The sequence below is a fragment of the Equus przewalskii genome, chromosome 8 (assembly GCF_037783145.1).
Source record: "Equus przewalskii isolate Varuska chromosome 8, EquPr2, whole genome shotgun sequence".
In the NCBI taxonomy this organism is placed as follows: Eukaryota; Metazoa; Chordata; class Mammalia; order Perissodactyla; family Equidae; genus Equus; species Equus przewalskii.
In genome coordinates, this window is record NC_091838.1 from 15739823 (window position 1) to 15762770 (window position 22948).

At 46.8% G+C, this 22948-nt stretch overlaps 1 protein-coding gene across 2 annotated transcripts; it reads left to right on the forward strand.

The window, feature by feature from the left end:
• Window positions 1-4792: 4792 nt before the first annotated feature.
• PRDM14 (PR/SET domain 14) lies at window positions 4793-22408 on the forward strand. Of its 2 annotated transcripts, XM_070632417.1 has the most exons (8): window positions 4793-4939; window positions 6151-6876; window positions 7435-7488; window positions 7576-7733; window positions 8747-9017; window positions 13142-13344; window positions 19145-19246; window positions 21708-22408. In XM_070632417.1, exons 2-8 carry the CDS (start codon window positions 6174-6176, stop codon window positions 21933-21935), a joined length of 1719 nt encoding a protein of 572 aa, XP_070488518.1. In that variant the 5' UTR covers window positions 4793-4939; window positions 6151-6173; the 3' UTR covers window positions 21936-22408. The 2 variants fall into 2 exon arrangements, with proteins under 2 accessions (XP_070488518.1, XP_070488517.1); XM_070632416.1 differs by lacking the exon at window positions 4793-4939 and having other exon boundaries at window positions 6157-6876; window positions 7435-7733.
• Window positions 22409-22948: the final 540 nt, after the last annotated feature.

The following is a 22948-nucleotide window of genomic DNA, read 5'->3' on the forward strand; positions in this document are numbered from 1 at the left end:
CTCTCCAACATGAGCAGGAACACGCATTCTGCAGACCAGAGCTAGCTCTTCAACCCTCTATCCTCGGTCAGTCTAACTTATCACAAGTTTTAGAATCTTCCTTGAACCTAATGGTCCCCAAAGCTGTTCTTCTCTGTTACTTAATAAAATGCACAACATTTCTAGCTGAGCCAGCTTATGTTCTCTGAAATATCGTTACTTTCTCCTCTACATATTTCTATCCATCACTGTAAACCTTTGAACCCTGCTAGGTTCCTTCCATCCCAAAAGAAGGGAAAAGGAACTTTCCGTGGAAGTTTGTGCAAGAATCATCCACGCCCCATGCAGACTGACTAGAAATGCCTTTGGACAGTGCACACTCGACACTGACTGTTGGTGAGTCAGATCTGCAGACAGAAACGGGAAATGATTAGGCTGACTATGCCACAGGAGATCTTAAATCGCGCTTACAATGATCCCCTACAGCCCAGATGGCAGGACTGATTGCCCTCACTAGAGCCTGCCAACCAGCTAGAGAAAAGAGAGTTAACATACACAGACTGTAGATGTGCCCTGAGGTCATCTACAATGTCTGGGTGCTTTGGGAACAGTGACACTGTCTAACCTCAGTGGGGATCCCTATCAAGGTCAAGGAAATTCAAAATATCCTAATGTTACCAAAGAAATAAGCAGGGGCTAGAGTGATCTAGTTGCTAAGAGAAATCCCCTATCCGATCATTGATCCCAAACAGGGGGCCCTTACAAGAATACTGGCCCATCAAGAGAACCAAAAAGTCCATGACCTTGGAGGCGTTCGAAGCAGCCATCATAGAATGCTAAAAGTCAGCCCCAGTACCAAAGAAGTACGGAGACAGATCTGGACATAAATTACGTGAAGCTACCCTCTTGTGTTCTGAGGACAGCTTGTTGGAAGCACCAGGGCCTCTCAGAGAGAGAATCTGGTTGAGATCCCAAGTGAGACCACCCATCATCGCAAGGACACGGTGGCTCCCATTCTAAACAGCACTGATGCCCTTACTGAGGATGTGTCCCCTGCCATTGATATACTCCTGGCGAAAGCAAACCACTAAAGGTGGGGCATGGACAGCAGCCAAAACCTCAAGGCCATTTGAACTCTTCCAAATGGGCTTCAGATAATTGTCCCCTGCAGTGGGGTATGAATGGGTTCTGGTTGCTGTATGCTTTTTTGGGGGTGCATCAAGACTTCCCTTGGTCAAAGAGTGGAGGCTCTGACAGTACACCAAACAGTACATTCTGTATGATTCCATTTATACGACATTATAGAACAGGCGAAACTCATCTGCGGGGAAGGAAAATGCAGAACAGTTGTCTCTGGGGTGGCTGGATACAGGATTACCTGGAGAGGGGCTTGGAGAACTTTCTGGGGTGACACATTCTATATTTTGATAGGGAGTGAGGATGCACTGATTTGTGCAACTGTCAAAACTCGTGATACACTTAAGATGGGTGCATTTCGTCATATATAAACTTTACCTTAAAAAAAAGAGCCATAAACAAATATTGAACTTGAGTTAATGATGTGTATGCTGAAATTATTGAGGATGAAGCATCTGATGGCTGCAGCAGCTTCCCATTCCCTTCAAAGACTTCTTATTGCTCCTTCAGTAAAGACTTGCAAGTAAGGATGTATGGATACTTATATCCTCACAAGTGTCCCTCGCAAGTCGTGGCCTCTGCCGATTCTCCAATCTCCCCACCTGCCTCCTCCACACCAGCCGTCCTGCAGGTCTGTGAATCAGCTGTGCTCCCTCCAGGCCTCAGGGCCTTGGCACAGAGTATTCTCTTGACCTGGAATCCACTTGCTCTCATCACCTAGCTCACTTCTACAGATCTGTCAAATCATATAGGGCGGGGGCCGGCCCAGTGGCACAGTGGTTAAGTACACACATTCTGCTTTGGTGGCCCGGGGTTCACCGGTTGGGATTCCAGGTGCGGGCATGGCACTGCTTGGCAAGCCATGCTATGGCAGGCGTCCCACATATAAAGTAGAGGAAGATGGGCACGGGTGTTAGCTCAGGGCCAGTCTTCCTCAGCTAAAAAAAGAGGAGGATTGGTGGCAGATGTTAGCTCAGGGCTAATCTTCCTCAAAAAAAAAAAAAAAATCATATAGGGCAGGGGAGCCCTTCCTGTCCTCCCAGCCTAGGTCGGGACGGGGCGTGCTCCTCTTCCCTTTCGGTGCTACTTTATGCGTTCTTCTTTGCTCTCATCACAGGTCACGGTTACCCATTCATCAAGTATTCACACAGTATTTATCCTCCATATGAGACTGTCATGGGAACGAGGGCTGGGCAGGGCCACTTTGCTGGCAATTGTATTCCTTGTGTCTGGCCGAGGTGTTCAGAAAGCTTCTTGAGTAAATGACAAAAAGGCATGAATAAGATACCACTTTGCACATGAAAGACAGGGCCGCTTGAAAGGACTGGCAATATTCAGTGCTAGGCGAGGGCCTGGAGAAATAGGGCACCCGCCCTCATTCGTGGTGGAGGTACAAATCGGTATGGTTTGAACTACCTACCAAAATGTTCAGTGTTGACACCTGTTGATCCAGCAATTTCATACCTAGGTATTTATTCTGCAGGCACAATAGTGCACATAAGGATCTGTATAACAATGTTCCCAGAAGTTGCTTGAAATGTTGAAAAGCTGACAACAACTTAAATACCTTTCAAGAGGAGGCTGGAAAACTGAGGGAAATACCCATAAAATGAATTTCTGTACCATGCAGCCATCACAAGGAATAACGTTCATCCTGCTGCACTGATGGGAATGATGACTAGTAGAGAGAAAATTGCATAAAAGTATAATCCCATTTTGTTAAAAAAATACTATATATAAATACAATTTAAAAGTATGGTATTTTTTAAAAAAGAAATGAAGGTAGCGAATTAACCAAAGCATTAATCGGTGTTACCTCTGGAGAGCAGAGAAGAGAGGTGGACAAGGACTTCCCCTTTTATTTTACCGATTTTTTACACTATTTAAACAAGCAAATCAAAAATATATACTTATAATCAAAAATATCTACTTTTTAAATATTTTAAACTCTAGATTTTTTGCAGAACAAGACGAAGATAAGGTTCATGTGGCTTCTGCTAACTAAAGCTACAACCTGGGAGTCACTGCACTAAACAATGGCTTCCGGGGACCTGACATCCACGGACCACCCAGGTGTAGGCACCTCAGTCTTTAAATCCTACCGGTGAGGTCCACGGGGAAGGAAGGAAGATACAGTAAACGGAAGGGGTCGTAGGAGTCCTGGGACGGCCATGCCTCCGGAAGGAAGACGGCAGCAGAAGTTATTCTGCTTTTCCAAGTACATGATTCTTCCCAGAGGTGCTGGCCTCGGACTAGATTCGAAGGGTCCTCTTCACTTCTTCAACCTGTTAGCCAAGATCTTAAGAACTGGGGTAGAGGTACAGAGCAAGGAAGGAAAGAAACCCCGGCCTCCTTGTCCTCCCATCCCGGCTGAGAAATGAATGCGCCCCCTCTCGTCTCAGATCCTCCTTACGACTGGGAAACGGGTCCAGAGCCAGGCAGCGCGGGCTCCCCCGACGGCACCTGAGACCAGCTGGCGCGGTGACCTGGCCCCCGCACGTGGGCGCGGTGGGTGGGCGGTGGGGAGGAGGGGGTTGCGCACGCCGGCGCCCCAGGGCCCGGGACCCGAGAGGGGCGCCCGCCCCGCCGTGGCTGCTCTGGAAGGTCGGGTAGCTCACGGAGGAAGCCACGCTCCGCCACAGGGCTCCCTTTCCGCCAGCGTTAGGACCTTTGGCTGCGCCTTAGCCGATGGCTGTCTCCTCCTTCCCTTCCCTCCACGTTTAGTAACCAGGCCTGGGGGGTTTCCGCCTCTGCTCTCGACCCTCGCCGCCGCGCCCAGAGGCGGCCAGTGCTCGCTCTATTTTGCAGAGGAAGCAACGGCCGGGGTGGCTAGGAACCTGGCCAAGGTCACCCGGCCTTACAGGGGATTCCTCCACCCTAGATGCTTCCAGGAGTGAATGTGAATGGGCCTAAGTGCTCCTTTCTTTCGCTCAATCGCCGGCCAGGAGAATAAAAATGCGCTCATCGAGCGCGCGGTATGGGTCTGGACCTTGCTTTTCAAGCGCCCTGCGCGTCCGAGGTCACAAGCTTTCCCCGGTGGAAAGAGACAGCGGTGGAGCACAGGGGGCTGGTCCTCGGAAACTGGAAGCTACTTAAGAAGTAAAGGCCCCAAGAGGGCTACACAGCCATCCGAAACCTCGGAAGCATCGCGGGAGCAGAGCCCAGAGTCTAGGTGAACCCACCGCTTCTACGTGTCCGCGCCCCGGACCCACAAGGCGCGGCTTCCCAGCCCGAAGGGCGGTGCCCGCTCCCCACGAGGTATCAGGGACAGACGTCCACCTGGTCCTTGGGGTTCGAGGCCGCCTTTGGCCAGGCTGGGCTCTTGGGAACTCGAAGCCGACAGGCAGGGGCGCGACCCCGGGACGCGAGTCCCGGCCTTATGGGCGCCGACTCAGGGTCGGTGTGGGGCAGAGGGGCTTCTCTGGGGATCCTGGGTGACACCTGCTCAGGCTTTTTGTTCCCCCACCCGGCAGGCCTGGAGCAGCGGTTGTGCCCGCCCCAAACAGCGGGCGGCGAGCGCTTGGCCAGGGTCCGGGAGAGGGTTTGGAGAACCGCTGAGTTCAGTGCGCGACCCCCTGGGGACTGGGGGGGCGAGTCGAGCGCCAGCCAATGGCTGCAGTGGGCGGGGAGGGATGCGCCTGGGGACCTGCGTGGGCCGCGGCTCATCCCCACCCTCGCCCTCTCCAGGCCCCGGGGCCCCGCCCGCCCGCCGCCCTCTTAAACTCTCCTCGGCCCTCCGGGCGCGCCCGAAGCCTGCCGTCCTGAGCCCTCTGCGCCGCCCGCTGGCTCCCGCAGCGCCCGCCCGGCGGCGGCGCTCTCGGAGGTGGGTGCGGGCGGGGCGCGCCGCGGTGGCCCGGGGCCGTCGTGCACCGGGCGTTTGGGAAGCGCAGGCAGCGGTGGCTGGCGCGGTTCGTTTTGGGTGGCCGTTTTGCCCTCTTGGGGCTTTTACTCCTTAAGTGGCTTTCAGCCCCAAGTTGCAGATCTTAGAGGTGAGGGGAGGCCAGGAGCAGTGCGCCTTTGGGGGCTCCGGAGACGGGCGGATGCCTTCGTGGTGGCTGACCTCTTCCCCTGACCCCCGTGTTCGTTAATTTCTGAGTCACGACCCTGCTTGGTTTCCTGATTGGACTCATTGATCTTGCCCTCAAGACCCGCCGCCCTGACGGGGCTCCAGTCCTCAGCCTTGGTGAACTCGTGTCGGTTCAAACGCCGCCCTTTCGGGGTGGCGGCGGCGGCGCAGGGGCGCGAGGGCCGGCGGCCGGGAGGCTGCTCTCCCGCCTAGCCTGGGGCTCGTCCTTGCCTGCTCCCAGAGGCGACCCCAGGCCCCCTGCGCCCCCAAGTGGGGCAGCTGGAGTTTCCCGAGGGACTTGGGGCGTGTGACGGGACTCGGTCCACGTGAGACGCCGGGCGCTGGCTGCGGAGCTCGGAGGGGAGCCGGAGGGCGCGCCCTGCTCCTCCCGGCAGCAGGGACCGCCAGGTCCGCGGGGTCAGAGCTGGGGCTCGCAGCGGGGCGGCCTCCGGGACCTGCCCCCTGCGCCATCCGACGGGGGGCCCTTGGCCCTTCCCTCCCCGCTGGGGACCCAGAGGCGCTCGGGACTGCCGCCTGCCCATAGCTCCGTGCGGGCTTGCGCTCGGCTCCCGGCCGCGGCCCCGGCGGCTCCGACCGACGCTGCGGGAGTTTGTTGGATGGACGGGAGGGCGGGAGAGGGAACTTGAACCAGATTTTGCAGGAGGCGGGTTCGGGCCGCACCTGGAGAGGGGGGCTCGGAAACCCGCCGTGTTCGGTCAAGGTGTTTTTGGAGGGGGAAGGCAAAGGCGACCCCTCCCAGGAACTTGGAGTCGGGCGGGTTCCTGGCAGATTTTCGTTTTGGGTTTTTCTGTGTTTGTGTTCATTGCTGTTTTTTCGTTTTGTTTGTGGGGTAGGGCTTGCGGGATCCAAGTGGGAAGTTTATCCAGTTCCCTCCGACCTGGGGCTGGCGCGCATGGTGGAGGCCAGGCGGCGAGAGCCCCTCACCCGTCCGCGCTTGCTTTCCGCAGACGCGCCGCGCGCCGCGGCCGGGATGGCTCTGCGGCCGCCAGGCGAGGCCGGATCCCAGGACAAGGTGTGCTACCCGCCCGAGAGGCTCCAGAGCAGCCCCCCTCGTCTGGCCGCCTACTACACGCCGTACCTGCCCTTTGGCCACTACGGGAACAGCCTCGCCGCTGCGGAGGAGAACTTCCAACCTTTCCGGCAGCTGGAGGCCGCCGTGTCTGCATCCCAGGCGGTGCCCCCCTTCGCCTTCCGGCCGGCTCCTCCCTTGCTGAGCCCCGGCCTGGCCCTCCAGAGGGAGCCGCTCTACGATCTGCCCTGGTACAGCAAGCTGCCGCCGTGGTACCCCATTCCCCACCTCCCCAGGGAGGGGCCCCCTTTTCTGAACAGCAGCCGCGAGTGTACGGGCGCCGCCAGGGAAGGCTTGGGCCACCTTGGTGGCCGCAGCGACAGTGACCAGTGTTGTGGACCTGAAATTCTAATTCCACCGCCCCCTGTGGACGCTTCCTTGTTCCCGGAGAGGCTGAAGACCTCCCAGTTATTATCTTGCTCCTCCACCAAGCGGTCTGAGGATGGCCCCAAACTCCTGAGCCAGGAGAAGAAGTCGCCTCGGCCTTACCACTTCACCCAGGAGGACCTGTACTTAGTTCTGTACGGAGTCATCCCCAGCCTGGAGCCCTCAGCGCGCCTGCACCATGCGATTTCGGGCCTCCTGGTCCCCACAGACAGCTCGGGTAAAGGCAGTCGACATCAACCGGGAGATGGGTTGGACGGGAGTAGAGGTGGGAGGGGGCAGGAGTAGGCAAGCGACGCTGGAGGTGGATCTGAGGCTGTACAAGTCTGGCAGGGGCGTGTAGGCGCTTCCATCAGAGGATGGGGCCCGGGGAGCCAGGCTCACTTTTGAGGCCCTGCTTGCTTGACGACATGACTCCTGAGGTTGGTTTTAGTGAGAGCTGAAGGTGAGGAGAGAAATGGTTCATGCAGCAGACTTGTCACCCGGGATCAGGTTCTACCTGGATGTGCAAGGTCTCCATGAGAGCTTCATGCACTTCACGTTGAGAGTCCCAGCTCAGCCATGCACCTTGACCTTAGACAAAATCTTAAATTTGCAAAATGGGGTTAATTACGCCACCTTGCAAGGGTTGTTCAGAGTCCCACATGAGAAACTGTAAAAGGACCAGGAAAAATATGAAGGTTAGGTAAACATCGAAGTGATGGTAATGGTTGCCTTCTAGGGAGTAGGGAGGGAAGTGCCTTATGAATTTTAACTTTCTAACCCTGTCTTTTTCTAGGGTCTGATTCTCTTCCTCAAAGTCTGGATAAACACTCCCTTCGTCTACCAGAAGGTAGGCGGGGCACCTTGCTTGCATTTCTTTCCTCAAACAGACGTGGTCATTTTCCTCAGTGGCTTTCCCGCTTCGGGTTTCCTCTAGGTCTCTGCCTCAGGCAGACTGTGTTTGGCGAAGTTCCACATTTTGGTGTGTTCTGCAGTAGCCACATTGCCAAAGGAGCCAGATTTGGGCCCTTTCAAGGTAAAGTGGTCAACGCCAGTGAAGTCAAGACCTATGGAGACAATTCTCTGATGTGGGAGGTAAATATCTTTCTGGTGGGTTGGCTCAAAGTGAGGAGGAGGCTGGTGGGGAAAAATCTTGGCGTCTGCCCCTCTGGGAGCATCCTGGCCCGGGAGAGGGACACTCAGGGCAGTAATCTGCTGTCTGTGCTGCCTGTTTTGCAACATAAAGGGAAGGAAAGGCGGGTGTTCACTCCCTGAGGATAGCGCCCGGCAGGAATTCTATGTATTTTTTGGTACCTTAAGTCATTTTAGTGTGTGAAGATTAGTCGTGGAATATACATTTAAAGAATTAATGCACTGTGTTATATTTAGAGACAAAACCAAATGCTTTAAATATAGAGTGATGCTGAGAATATCCCAAAGGGAATAAAAACAAATTTTAAAATTTCGATATCATTTGCCTCTGAAATTAGCTAAGGGTTTGTAAAAACTGGTACTCTTGACTGTGTGTGGCACGTGCTGGTGGGACTGCAGTTTGTCAGAATATATCAGATAACCCCTCCTTGACCCCGAATTTCTACTTCTGGGAATATAGTTGAGGAAAGTAATCTGAAATTCAGACCATGAGGAAGATGTTAATCATAGGGTTGTTTATAATAACAAAACATTGGATACAGTAGCATTGCGGACAGCAGAGAAAGAACTAAATTATGGCTCCGTTAACATGCATGAAAACTAGGTCAGGATAAAATACAAAACTAAGTGGTTGTCTTTAAGGGATGAAATTAAATGTGCCCTCTTGTTTCCCTTAACCTCTACTTATGAAATTAACGTATGCTCACTATGGAAATTTGGAAATCAAGAAAGTGATAAAAGTAACAACATTTTAAAAATGTCACATCACCTATAGAGAGATTCTTAAGTTAATAAATCTATTTAGGCTTAATAATAATTTAATATTAATAATAAGAAAACTATTCAGTGGATTAAAGGGTGTGATTTGGATTTTAAATTTTAATGAGTACATTTGTTGTATAGGTTAGCCCCCCAAAAAAGTGCATTTTTCAAACTTCGTGTCTTATTTCATTTAGATCTTTGAAGATGGTCATTTGAGCCACTTTATAGATGGGAAAGGAAGTGCGGGCAACTGGATGTCCTACGTCAACTGTGCGCGGTTCCCCAAGGAGCAGAACCTGGTGGCGGTGCAATGCCAAGGGCAGATCTTCTATGAGAGCTGCAAGGAGATCCACCAGAACCAGGAGCTCCTTGTGTGGTATGGAGACTGCTATGAAAAGTTCCTGGACATTCCCGTGAGCCTTCAGGTCACAGAGAAGGGGAAGCAGGCCTCCGAGCCCTCGGAGGGTGAGTGTACTCCTCGAACGCGGAGGCCCTCCTGGTGGAAGGACGGGGCTCTTTTCAAACATGAGCACCTTCCCGCAGCTTCTCTGCTTTCTTCTGGCGCTCCTCCCTCCCAAAGGCTAGGGCAGGAGACTAAACTGAGGGTGTCTCTAACCAGGGGGACCCAGCTGGAGGAAAGTGCCCTCATTTTCCCAAAGCTGTTGAAGCTACTTGTATTCACAAGCATACCTATTCTTTTGCCCCTTTACCCCCTCTTGGAAATAAAAGTGAAATAAATGGATGCAAGCTTTGCCTTATGGGAGCCAGATTCTGATTCATCTCTGCTCAAGCTAACACAGCTATGGAGTCAGAACTCTACAGCAGTGTTTTTCAAATGGTGGCCTATAGTATCTTAATGGGGTGGGAAATCAATTTAGTGGTGGAGACCAGCATTAGAGGAAAAAAAGAGAATAAGGATAAAATAGAATGGGAAGTATTGATGTAATTCCTACTTGAGTAAGATAACCCTTGTTTGGTGAGGTTTTTGGTTCAAATGGGTATGTGTGTGTATGCTGGGTCTCAGTCATCAAATGAATTTCTTACTGTGGGTCTCAGTCAACTTTGAGAAGCATTGAGCTAGACTCTCGCTCTCCAGTGTTGATGTGGATGTGAATACCTGGGGATGCTGGGAAGATGTAGATTCTCATTCAGGGTTGGGACCTGAGATTCTGCATTTCTATGAAGGTTTCAGGGAATGCTGATGCTGCTGGTCCCTGGACCGCATTTGAGCAGCAAAGAGCTAGAGGACCACTGACCCACTCACTCTCTGGGAGTGAGCCTCCGGAATTTGTGCTTTAAATAAGCTCTCCGATTGATTTTTATATACACGAAAGTTTGGGAACTACTGATCTAGTAGGTGGGATAAGACAAATGCAAATTACTGTGATATGAGGAATCAGATAGAAGACCACCTTATTAGGTTATAATAAATAACAGGTTAAGGAAAATGTGAATTGCATTCATCACACACTGCAGGGATTGCCTGCCTGCGTGTCCCAGCTAGACTGAGACCTTCAGGGCAGGAATAACCCTCAACGCCTTAATATCTCCTGCTCCTTGATCCCAACATGCATTGAATGAAGGAGAAAGACACTGCGAATAAGTTGGGAAAAGCTGCTTTAGGGATGAGATGGAATGAGACATATGATAGGCAGGAAGAGAGGGAAGGCAATCCAGGCTCAGGGAAGAGTGAAGCCTGAGGCGAGGACGTGTTCCTCAGGGATTAGGAGGTGAATAATGAGCGGTATCTTTCTAGAGGCCGAATAATGAGGGCTTGTCGGAATTGTTTCAGTGAACTGTCTTCCTCCTACCCCACTGTGTGGTTGGGGTCTGGGTGGGGTGGTGGTGAGGTGGTGGGATTCTCTCGAGTCCTGGAACTCACAGTTGTCTCCTGCTTAGCACCAAGCCAAGTAAGTCCTTTTGGACACTTGCAAAAATGTACCAATCCGCTTTCGAAATGAAAGTGAAAATGCATTTGAGAAAAATACATGCTTGATAACTCAACAAAATCTAATCATTATCCTTTTGAAAAAGTATTTAACACTACGTATAGAGCTATTAAAATGTTCATAACCTTTGATGTCTCAGTAATACTCTTCTGGAAATTTGTCTTCAGGAAATAATCCAAAAGGAAAAGCCTTGTGCATGAGGATTTTTACTACAGCACTATCCATGTTGTAGTGAGAAAGCACAAACAACCTAAATGGTCAGTAGTAGAATAATTGTTAAGTAAATGATGACGTATTAACATGGAATGGTACACAGATATCAGAGATCTCAATCGTGTGATAAGCAACAGGGATGAGAGCTTGAGAATAATAGCAAGTAGGGACAAACCCAGCATGCGGTTACCTGTGCTCCAGTTCTGAGCCAAATTATATCTGATGCTTACAGCACTGTCAAAATAATAGGTATTTTGGACAATATGTGGAAGGGAACCTGTAAATAACTTAATTCATTGGGAAGAATTATGGATGAATTCATTTGTTTTCTATTATGAATGTTTTTGGAAAGGATAAAAAGGAAAGAAAAGTCAAAATTCCTTTGTCCTCTCAAAACTGTTTTTCTCAAAGGCTTTTGGGGAGAACTGGTGGGAGCCTTCCCCTTTAAGGTCTTGAGTGGGAGGGAAGGGTCTGGACCCTATGTGGGCGGGTTATTTGAGTATACAAGCCTGCAGAGTGTGTGTTTTGGGGGATGGAGGTGTGGAATGTGAAGACAACTCTTAATCGTTACCAAACTGTCTGAACTGGGTGTTTGTAGTGGGGCAGAAAGCGTCATCGTCATCGTTGGTACTGAGACACCAATGGCTAAAAAGAGTAGCTCATGGAGATGGAGAAGAATGAGGAAAGGGAACAGGATAAAGTTAGGTTAAGAGGATTTCCAAAGACCTGAGCAGAAAACGTGGGCAGCTGAAGCCTAATTAGTAAGGGTGGTGTCTCCTTTTCACCTAAATGGTTGTTCTTATGCAAACTCACTGCTGAACCTTTATTCTGAATTTTGGTGTGCTTTAGCGCTTTGATTTGTAAAGATCACTGACCGTGTCCTGCAGACCCTCTCTTTCCACCCCAGGAAGCAGGAAGGCCAGGTATTTCTGACCAATGAAAATTCTAGCTCTGAGCCAAAACCGCCCCAGCAGGGGCATTCAGAGAGGATTAGCACCTCAATGAAAGTGATAGACGTGGCGGGGCGAAGCCTGGTCCTGGGGTGGGCGGTTGCCTTCCTGGTTATTTACTTAATGGATGGTTTATTTCCTTAGCCACCTGTTAAACGTGCCTGGGACATAGTTGTCAACTAACAAAGCCCCTGATGGATAGCTTCCTGCTGTCCTGATGCCAAAAAGATTTCCATCTACAGACCCCTGCATACACTCACTCCTGGCTCTTCTCTCCCTCCCTGGGGCCAGACAATGAGGTCTCAGTGATGCATTCAGTCAAAGCTACTTTATCCTCTGGAGTCCAGAGCGACCTCGGCAAGGATGCTTTTGTAGGTGGCCCCTGTCCTCTCCCCTCCCCCCAACATATAGACACCCCTGGACCTGGGATCTCCTTTGCTAGAGTCCGCCGCACCCTCTCTAACCTCTCTCCTCCCCCTCTCTCCTCTGTTGATAAAGACAGAGTTACCTTTCTTGGCCTTGTCTATCACCCAGTGATAGCATCACTGATGGTGGTAAGAACTCAATAAGTGTTAGAATTAAATTAATCGTGGTGACAACCCTATGTATTAAGGAAGGTGAGATGTTGTCATCCTTACTCTATACCAGAAAATTCTAGCTCTGGAATCCTCCCCAAAAGTTCAGAGAAGTGAACTCTAAGATAAAAGGGTGCTTAAGGCTTTGTAAATGGGGTCAGATGGAACAGCACTTGTGACCCCTGGGAGGGAAGCTGTGGGTTCCCACTGTTGTCCTGGGGGAACTGCTTTGAACTTGTAGCTCAGACTGATCTGAAAGGAACAATGAGACGGGTGTGTTTGGTATAGTCACCTTGTAACGCATGCCAGTCAGGAGTGTTCAAGAACTATAGGACTGAACTGCTCTTAAATGGGGCCATAGACGGGGCTTCCTCAACAGATACGTTGCAGGAAGTAAAAGGGAAGGAGAGCCTACTGGTTAAGAAAGTGAAGAGACGTGGCAACTGTGGACACTATGTAGACTTTGCATCTTAAATTGAACAAACTGGCTGTGAAATAATTATACAAACATATGTATGTGTATATATGTACTCACAGATACATGTATTTCTATTAAGGAATATGAGTTAATTGTTTAGGTATGACAATGGCATTATGGTTATGCTTTTAAAAATCTTTATCTTTTAAAGGTTACTGTCTGAGGTATTTATGAACCAAATGATAAGTTAGTATTAGTTTAATCCATTGTGGAGGGAAGGGACATAAATGGAAACAAAATTGACTATGAGTTGGTGATTGTTGAAGCTTGGTGCTGGGCACATGAGGGTTTATTCTATTATTTTGACTGTGGTATATGTTTAAAATTTTCTGTGAGAAAAAGTTTTTAAAAATCATCTTGGAGGAAGTAAGAATGAGGGAAGGAAGCTGACAAAGCCACTGGCACTTATCCCTGTGTTTGACAGAGTCTGCAGAAGGTTACAGATGTGAAAGATGTGGAAAAGTATTTACCTACAAATATTACAGAGATAAGCATCTCAAGTACACCGCCTGTGTGGACAAGGGTGACAGGAAATTTCCTTGCTCTCTCTGCAAAAGATCCTTTGAGAAGCGGGACCGGCTGCGGATCCATATCCTTCATGTCCATGAGAAGCACAGGCCTCACAAGGTAGGAATGAGGGCGGCGAAGGATCCCGCCCATCGCTCCCTCTGCCTTCAGGCTCCTTCCCCAGACCCCTGAGCGCACCAAGGGCCTCCTGGCAAGTTGCTGGGACACAATGCCTGATGAGACAGGGTCTCTGAAGGAGGTGACAGTGCTATGGAAGGGCAGACATGGACTAATGCAGTGACGTATTAGTGACAGAATGGACGTACAGGGTAGAAAGGAGCGCTGAGGAAGGAATGTCCACTTCTACCTGACACCTGGGTAATGGAAGGCCTCATAGAAGAGGTGGCCTTGAGCCGAGTCTGGAGGGACAATGGGGTATTCTGATTTGTATTGGATGGAAGCAGGGTTGGTTGGTCAGGGGGAAAGGATTGTGACATTCCAGGCAGGAAAGAGCCTGGCATGTGTTGTGAGGTGACTTCACTTTGTTCCGTAATCTGTGCAGGCATAGTGATGGCTGTAGGCGAGGATGAAGTGTAGGCATGGTCCAAAGCATGGAGGCCTCTACGGCATGCCAAGGATTTGGTGAGGACGAAAAGCAGTGGTGGCATTAGGGAGCCATTTTCTGCCGTTCCAGAAATCTGGTTGCACTGCCAGGCTTGGTGCAAAAAAATGCAAGCTACCATTGGGCTTAACTAGAAAGAGGACAGGGCTAGGGTACAGATGGACTCGGTCTGACTCCCTGTCCTGTCAGGACTAGCTGACAAGGCTGCAACCTTGAGGGACTCCTCTGAGCCCCAGTTTTTCTCCTGAAAACTGAGAGTAATCATAAAATCGCCTTTGTCTCTCCCCTCCAGTTCACAGCTAAGCTTTTGGAAAAATCACATTTAATCAGTACATTACGTTCTGTGAAGTTTGAATATCTTTACAGTTATCACGTATTATTTTTGTAACTCTAAGAACATTTTAGGGGCCGGCCTGGTGGCGCAGCAGTTAAGTTTACACTTTCTGCTTCAGTGGCCCAGGGTTCGCCGATTCGGATCCCGGGTGCGGACATGGCACCGCTTGGCAAGCCGTGCTGTGGTAGGCGTCCCACATATAAAGTAGAGGAAGATAGGCATGATGTTAGCTCAGAGCTAGTCTTCCTCAGCAAAAAGAGAGGAGGGTTGGCAGTAGATGTTAGCTCAGGGCTAATCTTCCTCAAAAAAAAAAAGAACATTTTAAATATTAAGGCAGTGAAATTATTTCTCACCCATAGACTGGCAAAAATAAAAAATGACACTGGCCAGTATTCTGATGGTGAAGAGTTACAGACTATGTTCATCAACATAGAATTGGCTATATAAATTATGGCTTATTAAGCAAAACGAAGTTGTAGGCTAGGTATAGAATGATGCCATTTGAAATATTTTATTATGTATGCTGTGTATGATGTTTACATATAAATGAAAAACAGTCGGAAAGAAACACGTTCAACTGCTAACTGTCACTCTGGGAGTACGATTGAGGATGAAGCAAGAGTGATTTTTATATCTTTACTTGGTAAGCTTTAAATTGTTATTCCCAATTTTTATTTTTTAGCATGAGAAAATAGTGTGTGCTTGGCAAATTCAATTTGGAGAAAGGACAAAATAAAAACCATTTGATATGCTGTGGCCCAAAGTTAAGACATTTTAGGTGTCTTTTTTTCTATATGTGTGTGTGTAATTGTAGTATGTTTGGAATCATGCTGAGTATCATGAGGCTGCTTTCTGACTTAACATTACATCCTGAGTAATTTGTGAACATAATCATGGCGATATCAGTATATTAGATGGGTGCGCCATAATTTATCTAACCAATCCCCTGTTTTGTGCCCCTCCCCTTATTGCTGCAGTGGACAGTATTATATAGAAATCATGATCTCTGTTATCCATTTCTGATTATTTCTTTGGGATAGATTCTCAGAAGTACCAAAACTGGGTCGAAGGATGTGTTCAATTTTAAGGCTCAAATCTAGTTGCTAAACTGCTTCCCAGAGAAAGTGTCAATTCATAGTCCAACCTGCTGGGCTTGCGGTGTAGTCAGCAGCCCCAGGTCTCCTGCACAATATTATCCTTTTTATGATGAAAAATGGTGTCTTGCTTGAACTTGCATCGTTATCATTCATGAGGTTTAAATTTAAAAATATATTTTATTGACTGTTCGCATTTGTCCTGTGGTTTGTCAATGTATGTCCTTGGACAGTATGTATTACGATGTGCTTTTGTAATAATTTACAAGCCATATTTGATCACTTCTAGAATTTGGAGGGTTTTTTCACATTTTTATATTTCTGAAATTGGAATGTGTTCAACACCATAGTTTTAACGGGTAGCGTTTTCTTCTTTAGTTATCGCATAAAGTGTAATGGTGGCTCTTACAGTTAATGGGTTAGAGCATTTAGGATATTTGTAGTATTGGCTGCTGCTAGATCACAGGGCGTTTAAGAAAGTTGAAGCTACAGGATTAGTTTTTGTTTGTTTTGTTTTTGACTAAAGTGGACAGGAAAAAGTTATCAGAATTGGGTCAAGAAATTGCTGCTAGGCTGTTGGATGGGTCATTTGCCTAAACACTGAGGGCAGTGGTGGTCTTCAGCTGGCGTTGGAGGAGAGAAGCTGTACTCAGATACTGCTGTCTTTGAAACTGGGGAACTGAGGACCAGGAGGTCAATAGATGACAGGAGTGATACGGGAAGGGTGGTGGAAGCTGGTACTAGTGGAGTGTGGTGACTTGGCCTTCAAAAGAGGAGCTTTCATTTCTACCTGGCAATGGAAGTGAGGGAGTCCTGTCATACTCCGTGTTTCCAAGGGTTCTTGGGTTCTTGAGTTCTCTTCTCTTTGCAAACTCCCCCTGAATGTTCTTACCCTTTATCGTGACTCCAAATACCATTTAACACTGGGTTTCAGATGTCTAGCCAACAAGTCTGTCCTGAGCTCGAGGCACATGTCTAGCTGCTGCCTCACCATCTCAACCTGAATTTCTCATTATGTTCCAAAGATTGAGGTGTTTTCTTTTATTTTCACTGCTTAATATTTTTTATTCTCTTAGATTTCTGTATTTCCTATACTTTAGGTTGTGTACTTAACTTTTAAGATGATAAAGTTTATTTAATTTCTGCAGAAGCCTAAAAGAAAACACTTTATTTGGGGCCTGCCTGGTGGTGCAGCGGTTAAGTGCGCACGTTCCACTTCTCGGCAGCCCAGGGTTCACCCGTTCGGATCCTGGGTGTGGACGTGGCACCGCTAGGCAAAAGCCATGCTGTGTTAGGTGTCCCACATATAAAAAAAAAGTAGAGGAAGATGGGCATGGATGTTAGCTCAGGGCCAGCCTTCCTCAGCAAAAAAGAGGAGGACTGGCAGTAGTTAGCTCAGGGCTAATCTTCCTCAAAAAAAAAAAAAAACCACACAATTTAACTTGAACAGAAGAAAAACAAGCACTAGTGAAACAGACATGCAGAACTTCGATAAATGATTTTTAACAAGAACAATCCTTTTCTGAAAGAAAAAAATTATTGATTGATTAAAATATCAGAAGATGCTGAGTGTACAACCAACAATGGAAAACCCTTTATTATCACCCTTCTTCCAGCATTTAAAACCTAAACGTTCTCCTTTTCAGATATCAGAGGAAATCCTTGTACTCCATAACAAGGAGTACCAAGATTTCATATGTGAGTTTAGAATGTCAGTCTTCTCCAACCTTTTTGTGTGTGTATGTGAGGAAGATTGGCCCTGAGCTAACATCTGCGGCAATCTTCCTCTATTTCATGTGGGTTGCTCCTACAGTGTGGATTGCTAAGCGGTGCAAGGTCTACACCCAGGATCTGAATCTGCAAACCCCAGGCCACGAAAACAGAGCGCACGAACTTAACCACTGTGCTACCTGGCCGGCCCCTCCAACCTTCTGAAATACCTGACCAGTGGAGAGAGGGCTTTGTTCTTTCAGAAAGTGTTGTTTCTTACACTCCGTCAATTACTCAAAATTATGCCCGACTTTAACTGTATTTGTCTTTCATCTTTGACTTCCTTATGAGCTTTTGTTTTTTGCTGGGATTTCTAATTGCAAGAGACAATTTAGTTCTTAACTGTGTAAATCTTGTGATGATGTTTCCATCCTTGTTGAAAGCGTTCTTGATGGAGCTTGTTCTGATTTGAACCAGTTGCTCTCCAGGCCTGTGAACGGTCATATTTGGATATTTTTACCACCTTCCCGAATTAGTTCTACTGATTTTTCTATCCCACTCATCTTCCTTCTGCATTTCTTTTTTATATTACTGGGGCATATCTTCAAGTAATTATTTTTAAGCGTACTCTGAAAATTTCTCTGAGTCCTTCTGTGTCTGAGGATATTTTACTCACATCTTTGATAATTTGGCTGGATCTAGAATCTTAGAAAGAAATAATTCTCCCTCAGAACCTTCAAGGCATCGTTCCATTTTCTTCTATCATTTTATGCCAAGCTGGTTCTTGTTTCTTTGTAAATAACCAGTTTTCTTCTTTGTGGAAATTGTTCTCTATCTTTGAAGTTCTGAAATTTGGATGCCTTTTTCTTTTCTTTTTTTGTTTTGCTGTGTAATTGGTGGCGTCCAAAGCACGCTTCCCACCTGAAGGCACAAGTCCTAAGCTCACAGGGCTTTTCTTGTTCTCTTTAGTTATCGTCTGTCTTCCAGATCCTTCCCTGTCTCCTGGAAGTCCTTTTGACCAGGTGTTAGGCTGAATCTATGTCCTGGTGCTTAACTTCTAATTTTTTTTGCATAGCATCCTCAGACACATCCCCAACCTTATTTTTCCAAATCGTGTATTCAGTCCTTAGCAATTAGCTGGATCCGTTCAGGTGCACAGCATTTCTAGTCACGACTTTTTTGTTGTTCTTGTTTGTTTTTAATTTCCAAGAGCAGTTTCATTTTCTAATTGCTGCCCTTTTATAATTGACCTGTTCTTTTTGCAATATTAACTCGAACATCTGACTTTTTGTGCTTTAGTAATAAGAATACCTGCTCTTTATTAAAACTTCAAGTGGTACAGCAAAATTAGAGAAGACTTTAAAAATCCACGCAAAATTCTACTAAAAATTCCCAGCTAAAAATACCACCTCTCCCATCTGTGCATGTAAGCACGGCTGGGGAGCAGGGTGTGAAAGCATAGTAGTTTCTTTACCCGGTTCAGAAGTCCTGAGAAGGTTGGACAGGACTCACCAGGGTCGAGAGCACAGAGAAACGTCATGAACTGTTCACAGCGAGCGGCTGCACTACATGTTCTCACCGGCCCCCCAAAATGTTACCCTCTTTTTGTAGGTACAACATGTGTCCACTCATCTCCCAGCCATATCGCCATTTTGGCTACACATTCGTCACCACCCCCGCTAGATTGTTAGCTCCGTGTCTCTAGCAGAGAGTTGAGTCCATAGTAGGTACTCCATTAATACTTGTTGAATTAATTGCACAGTGCTTGCAATTAACTCCTGCGAGGAAGACCGAGCAGCTATTTTGCCCTTGCCCATGAGGAAAAGCAAAAAATGAAAATTCCAAGGTTAACTGATGTGCTCTGGTCACACAGGTACTTGTTGACAGAGCGGGACTAACTCAGCCTTCTGTTACATGCCACGAACCCATTCGGTTCCCACATTCACGTCTGAAGCAACTGATACCCAAAGGCTTTAGATGAATTACCTGAAGTCACAGCATTGAACAGGCTCTGGACCAGAGCCTAGGTCTGCATGATCCTCTGCCTACAGACGCAGAATAGAAAGAGCAGTTCTGCTCTCTCCCCTAGGTGAACACAATGATGAAATGAGCTTGCGAGGGAAGATGTGATTTCAGCTATATTTTTCTTTTTCACCTTAGTGTTCCACGTGTGGGAAATGTTTCTCTCAGTCTTCTAGCCTAAACAAGCACATGAGAGTCCACTCCGGAGACAGACCCTACCACTGTGTGTATTGTACAAAGGTAAATGGGCCCTCCTTCTAAGGCATTGGCCTTGAGCCCTGTGTGGGTGTCCATGGATAAGAACTTGAAGCATAAAGCCTGGCTTATAACGAGTTCTTAGTAAATTAGTCCATTATCAACCCAATCCCCATTTCCATCCCCAAATATGTTCAGATTTGTTTAAGATGGTCAGATATGACCTCCTATTGCCAAATTGGCATTTAGGACATGTATAATGAAATATACTCCTAAATTTACCAGGACCCGATGATTGTGGGCCTGATTACGTAGTATGTAAGAGTACAGACTCTTAAATGCTGCTGATCTTACTTTCTAGAGCAATGTTACTGAAGTGGCATCTGATCTATGTTATACAGAATATTGAATTATAAAAACGAAGAGACAAATATGTGGTTAGGGGTTACTAGAGTAGAAACAATAGCTTGACCATGCTTTAGAAATAGTAGACCAAAACATCCTGTGTCCTGTTTTGATGGCACACATCTGTGCTGTCTAATGCATAGTTAGCCATTAATCATACGAGGCTGTTTAAATTGATAAAAGTGAAATAAAATGGAAAATTCAGCAACTTGATTGCACTAGCCACATTTCAAGTGCTCAAAAGCCCCGTGTGGCTAGTGACCATCAAAGTGGACAGCACAGACACAGAACATTTCCATCATCACAGAAAGTCTTATTGGGTAGCACTGAAATAGACTGTTTCTATTATCGAGTCATTTGAATTTTTTTATAGTAAAGCCATTAGAGGAATATAGACTGTCTTAGGGTGACTTCTAAACCTTCCAGAGAGAAATAAAAGATTGAATCTGCCTGGCTTAGAGGAACTAATCCACCAATGTAATTGTGTCAAAAATGGAAATAATCATTCTAGAGTTCTAATTCTGATCCTCACCTTGTGCTTGTAGCTAACCTGGAAACTAAATTCACTTAGGCATAAATTAGCTATTTGGCATTCTGGCTTACACATTAGCCTCCCATTACTTAAGCTGATGAAAATTGGCTGTGTCTGGCTGTTCTAGGCAGGTACAGCTTGTGCACCTTACTGAGCAGTGAAGCAGTTCCACATATGTCCAGACACCCTATTGTCGAGTGCTTGTCTCCCAACCCCGCAAATTCAAGGTCACCAGTTTGACCTGGTGTTTTATGTCACTGTCAATGGACGCAAAAAACAAAGTCATTAACTTTCTAATATACTCCCTGAAAGTGACAAAGGTCAGAGCACAGTATTGAAATGAATGAGGGGAAAGGTTATAAATAAGGGAAAGAACAGAAGTGGCCAAGAAAAGATACGTAAACACAACAAATACTTGGGAAGCTAAAATGTTATGGCCACTCTGGAAAAGTTTGGCAGTTTCTTTTAAAACTAAACTTGTAATTCCCAGATAACCCAGCAGTTGCTCTCCTGGGCACTTATCCCAGAGAAATGAAGGCTTATATGTTCACACAAAAACCTGTACACAAACGTTTGTAGCAGCTTTGTTCATAATAGGCCCCCCCCCCACCCCGAAACAAGCCAGATGGCCTTTCATGGGTAGGGGATTAAACAGACTGTGGTACATCTGCACCATGGAATACTACTCAGCAGTAAAAAAGGAGATGAACCATTGTACACACAACCACCTGGACAAATCTCCAGAGAATTACGCTGGGTAAGAAAGAGCCAATCCCAAAGGGTTCTCCATACTGGATGATTCCATGTACATAACATTCCTGAAATGATAAAATTATAGAAATAGAACAGATGAGTGGTTGCCACGGCTTAAGAAAAAAGTGGGAGTGGGAGGGATGGGGGTGGCTATAGAAGGGCAGCATGAGGGATCCTCATGATGAAAATGTTCTGTATCTTAACTGTGTCAACATCAATATCCTAGTTGTGATAATGAACTATACTTTTGTAAGATGTAATAACCATTGGGGGAAGCTGGGTAAAGGGCACACAGAATCTTTTGTTTCTTATGACTGTATGTGAATTGATAATTATCTCAAAAAAGTTTAAAAAAATAAGAAAGGAACCAAGTAGGTACTGATTTATGCAAAGACATTGGCCAATATTAGCGACTCCTTCTGTACTGCAGTCTGTCTTGGAGTGTGGTCCTAGGTCCACCTGTTTTGGAATTGCTGGTTTAAATGCAGGTTCTTTAGTCTCATGTCAGATTTATTGGGCGTACTCTCTGGGGTAAGGTGGGCAAATCTGCACTTTTAACTAGTCCCCCATGTGATCTTAGCCACTGAAGAGCCACTGTTCTAACAGCCACCACTACTCAAAACCAGCCAGTGACAAGTCAATCGTGTTCTTTTTGAGTAAGGTGGCTGCTGCTGACCATGAGTCCTTGATAGCGTAAAACCCCAGGTTCGTCAATTGGAGAACTAAGGGGCAGTAACAGTGAAAATAAGCCCGTTGTTTAATCGGTTGTCCAGTCGTTGGACGTTTACTTTTTCTTCTCTTTTCCATTCTCTGCAGAAGTTCACTGCCTCCAGCATACTCCGCACACACATCAGGCAGCACTCGGGGGAGAAGCCCTTCAAGTGCAAGTTCTGTGGCAAATCTTTTGCGTCCCACGCTGCCCATGACAGCCACGTCCGCCGTTCACACAAGGACGATGAGGGTTGTTCCTGTAGCGTCTGTGGGAAAACCTTCCCAGATCAAGAAGGCTGCTACTCCCACATGAAGTTTCATGAAGACCACTAGACCCCCGAGAATTAAGGACTTGGATTCTGTCTTTATGTTTCTTGTTTATGAGTGTGTTGAATGAACAAATGATAGTTACACTGAGATGAGACACAGAAAAATGGAACTGACCAATTAGCTGAATTAACCGGATTTATTGACTGATTTTAACAGCTTTCACAGAAATGATTTCCACAATTCCTAACAAGAATGGAATTTTAGTGAATTTACCTAAAAATAGTGAAAGCTGGCCGTTAATAGTGCTTACGGGTCTGGAAACTTAACATCAACCGTTCAAGGGGACTATAGTTCATTTTTGGGACTGGGAGTGGAGTCCTTAATTTCGTGATGAAAAAGAAGGAGGCCTTTCCTCTGTTTGCCGTGGACCCCTAATTGTAATGTGTCTGTGGCCATCACCTGTTATATTTCTTCATAGAATAAATTCTTTAAAAATGTGTTCAAACCGGAATAAATTCTTTAAAAATGTGTTCAAACCGGAGCTTCATTAGCATTGTGTTCAGACATGAATTAATCTCCTGTTATGATTTGGATTCATTTCAAATGCTTCGTTCCCACTCTTATCTCAGCACATGACAAATGCCGGTTAATAATTTGGTTAGCGTCACAGAATTACCTAGAGGACACCAGTTACTTATTCACCCCACCATCTGTGACCTTTACCTAATTAGGGAAGAAAAATTCTTACCAAACGAATAAAGGCTAAGACGTTGCCATAGGCTAAAAAATAAACATTCGTGTTTATATTGCTTTAGTTTTAAACTTGGTTTCATTCCTGATGAATAGACCAGTGGAATTTCTCGGGTCTTATTCATTAGCTGGTCTCTGCTAATATATAGAGTGAAAAGAAAAATGTGGCGTGTAAGTTATCACAAGGCCCATGCAAGCAAGTGGGGGATGATCTTTTATAATGTGTCGGGGGAGCGTCGACTCGTCTCATGTAATAGCCATGTGTAGTGAGCATCAGCCCTATGAGAGCGGACCACTGAGGTCTCCACTTTACAGATGAGGAAATC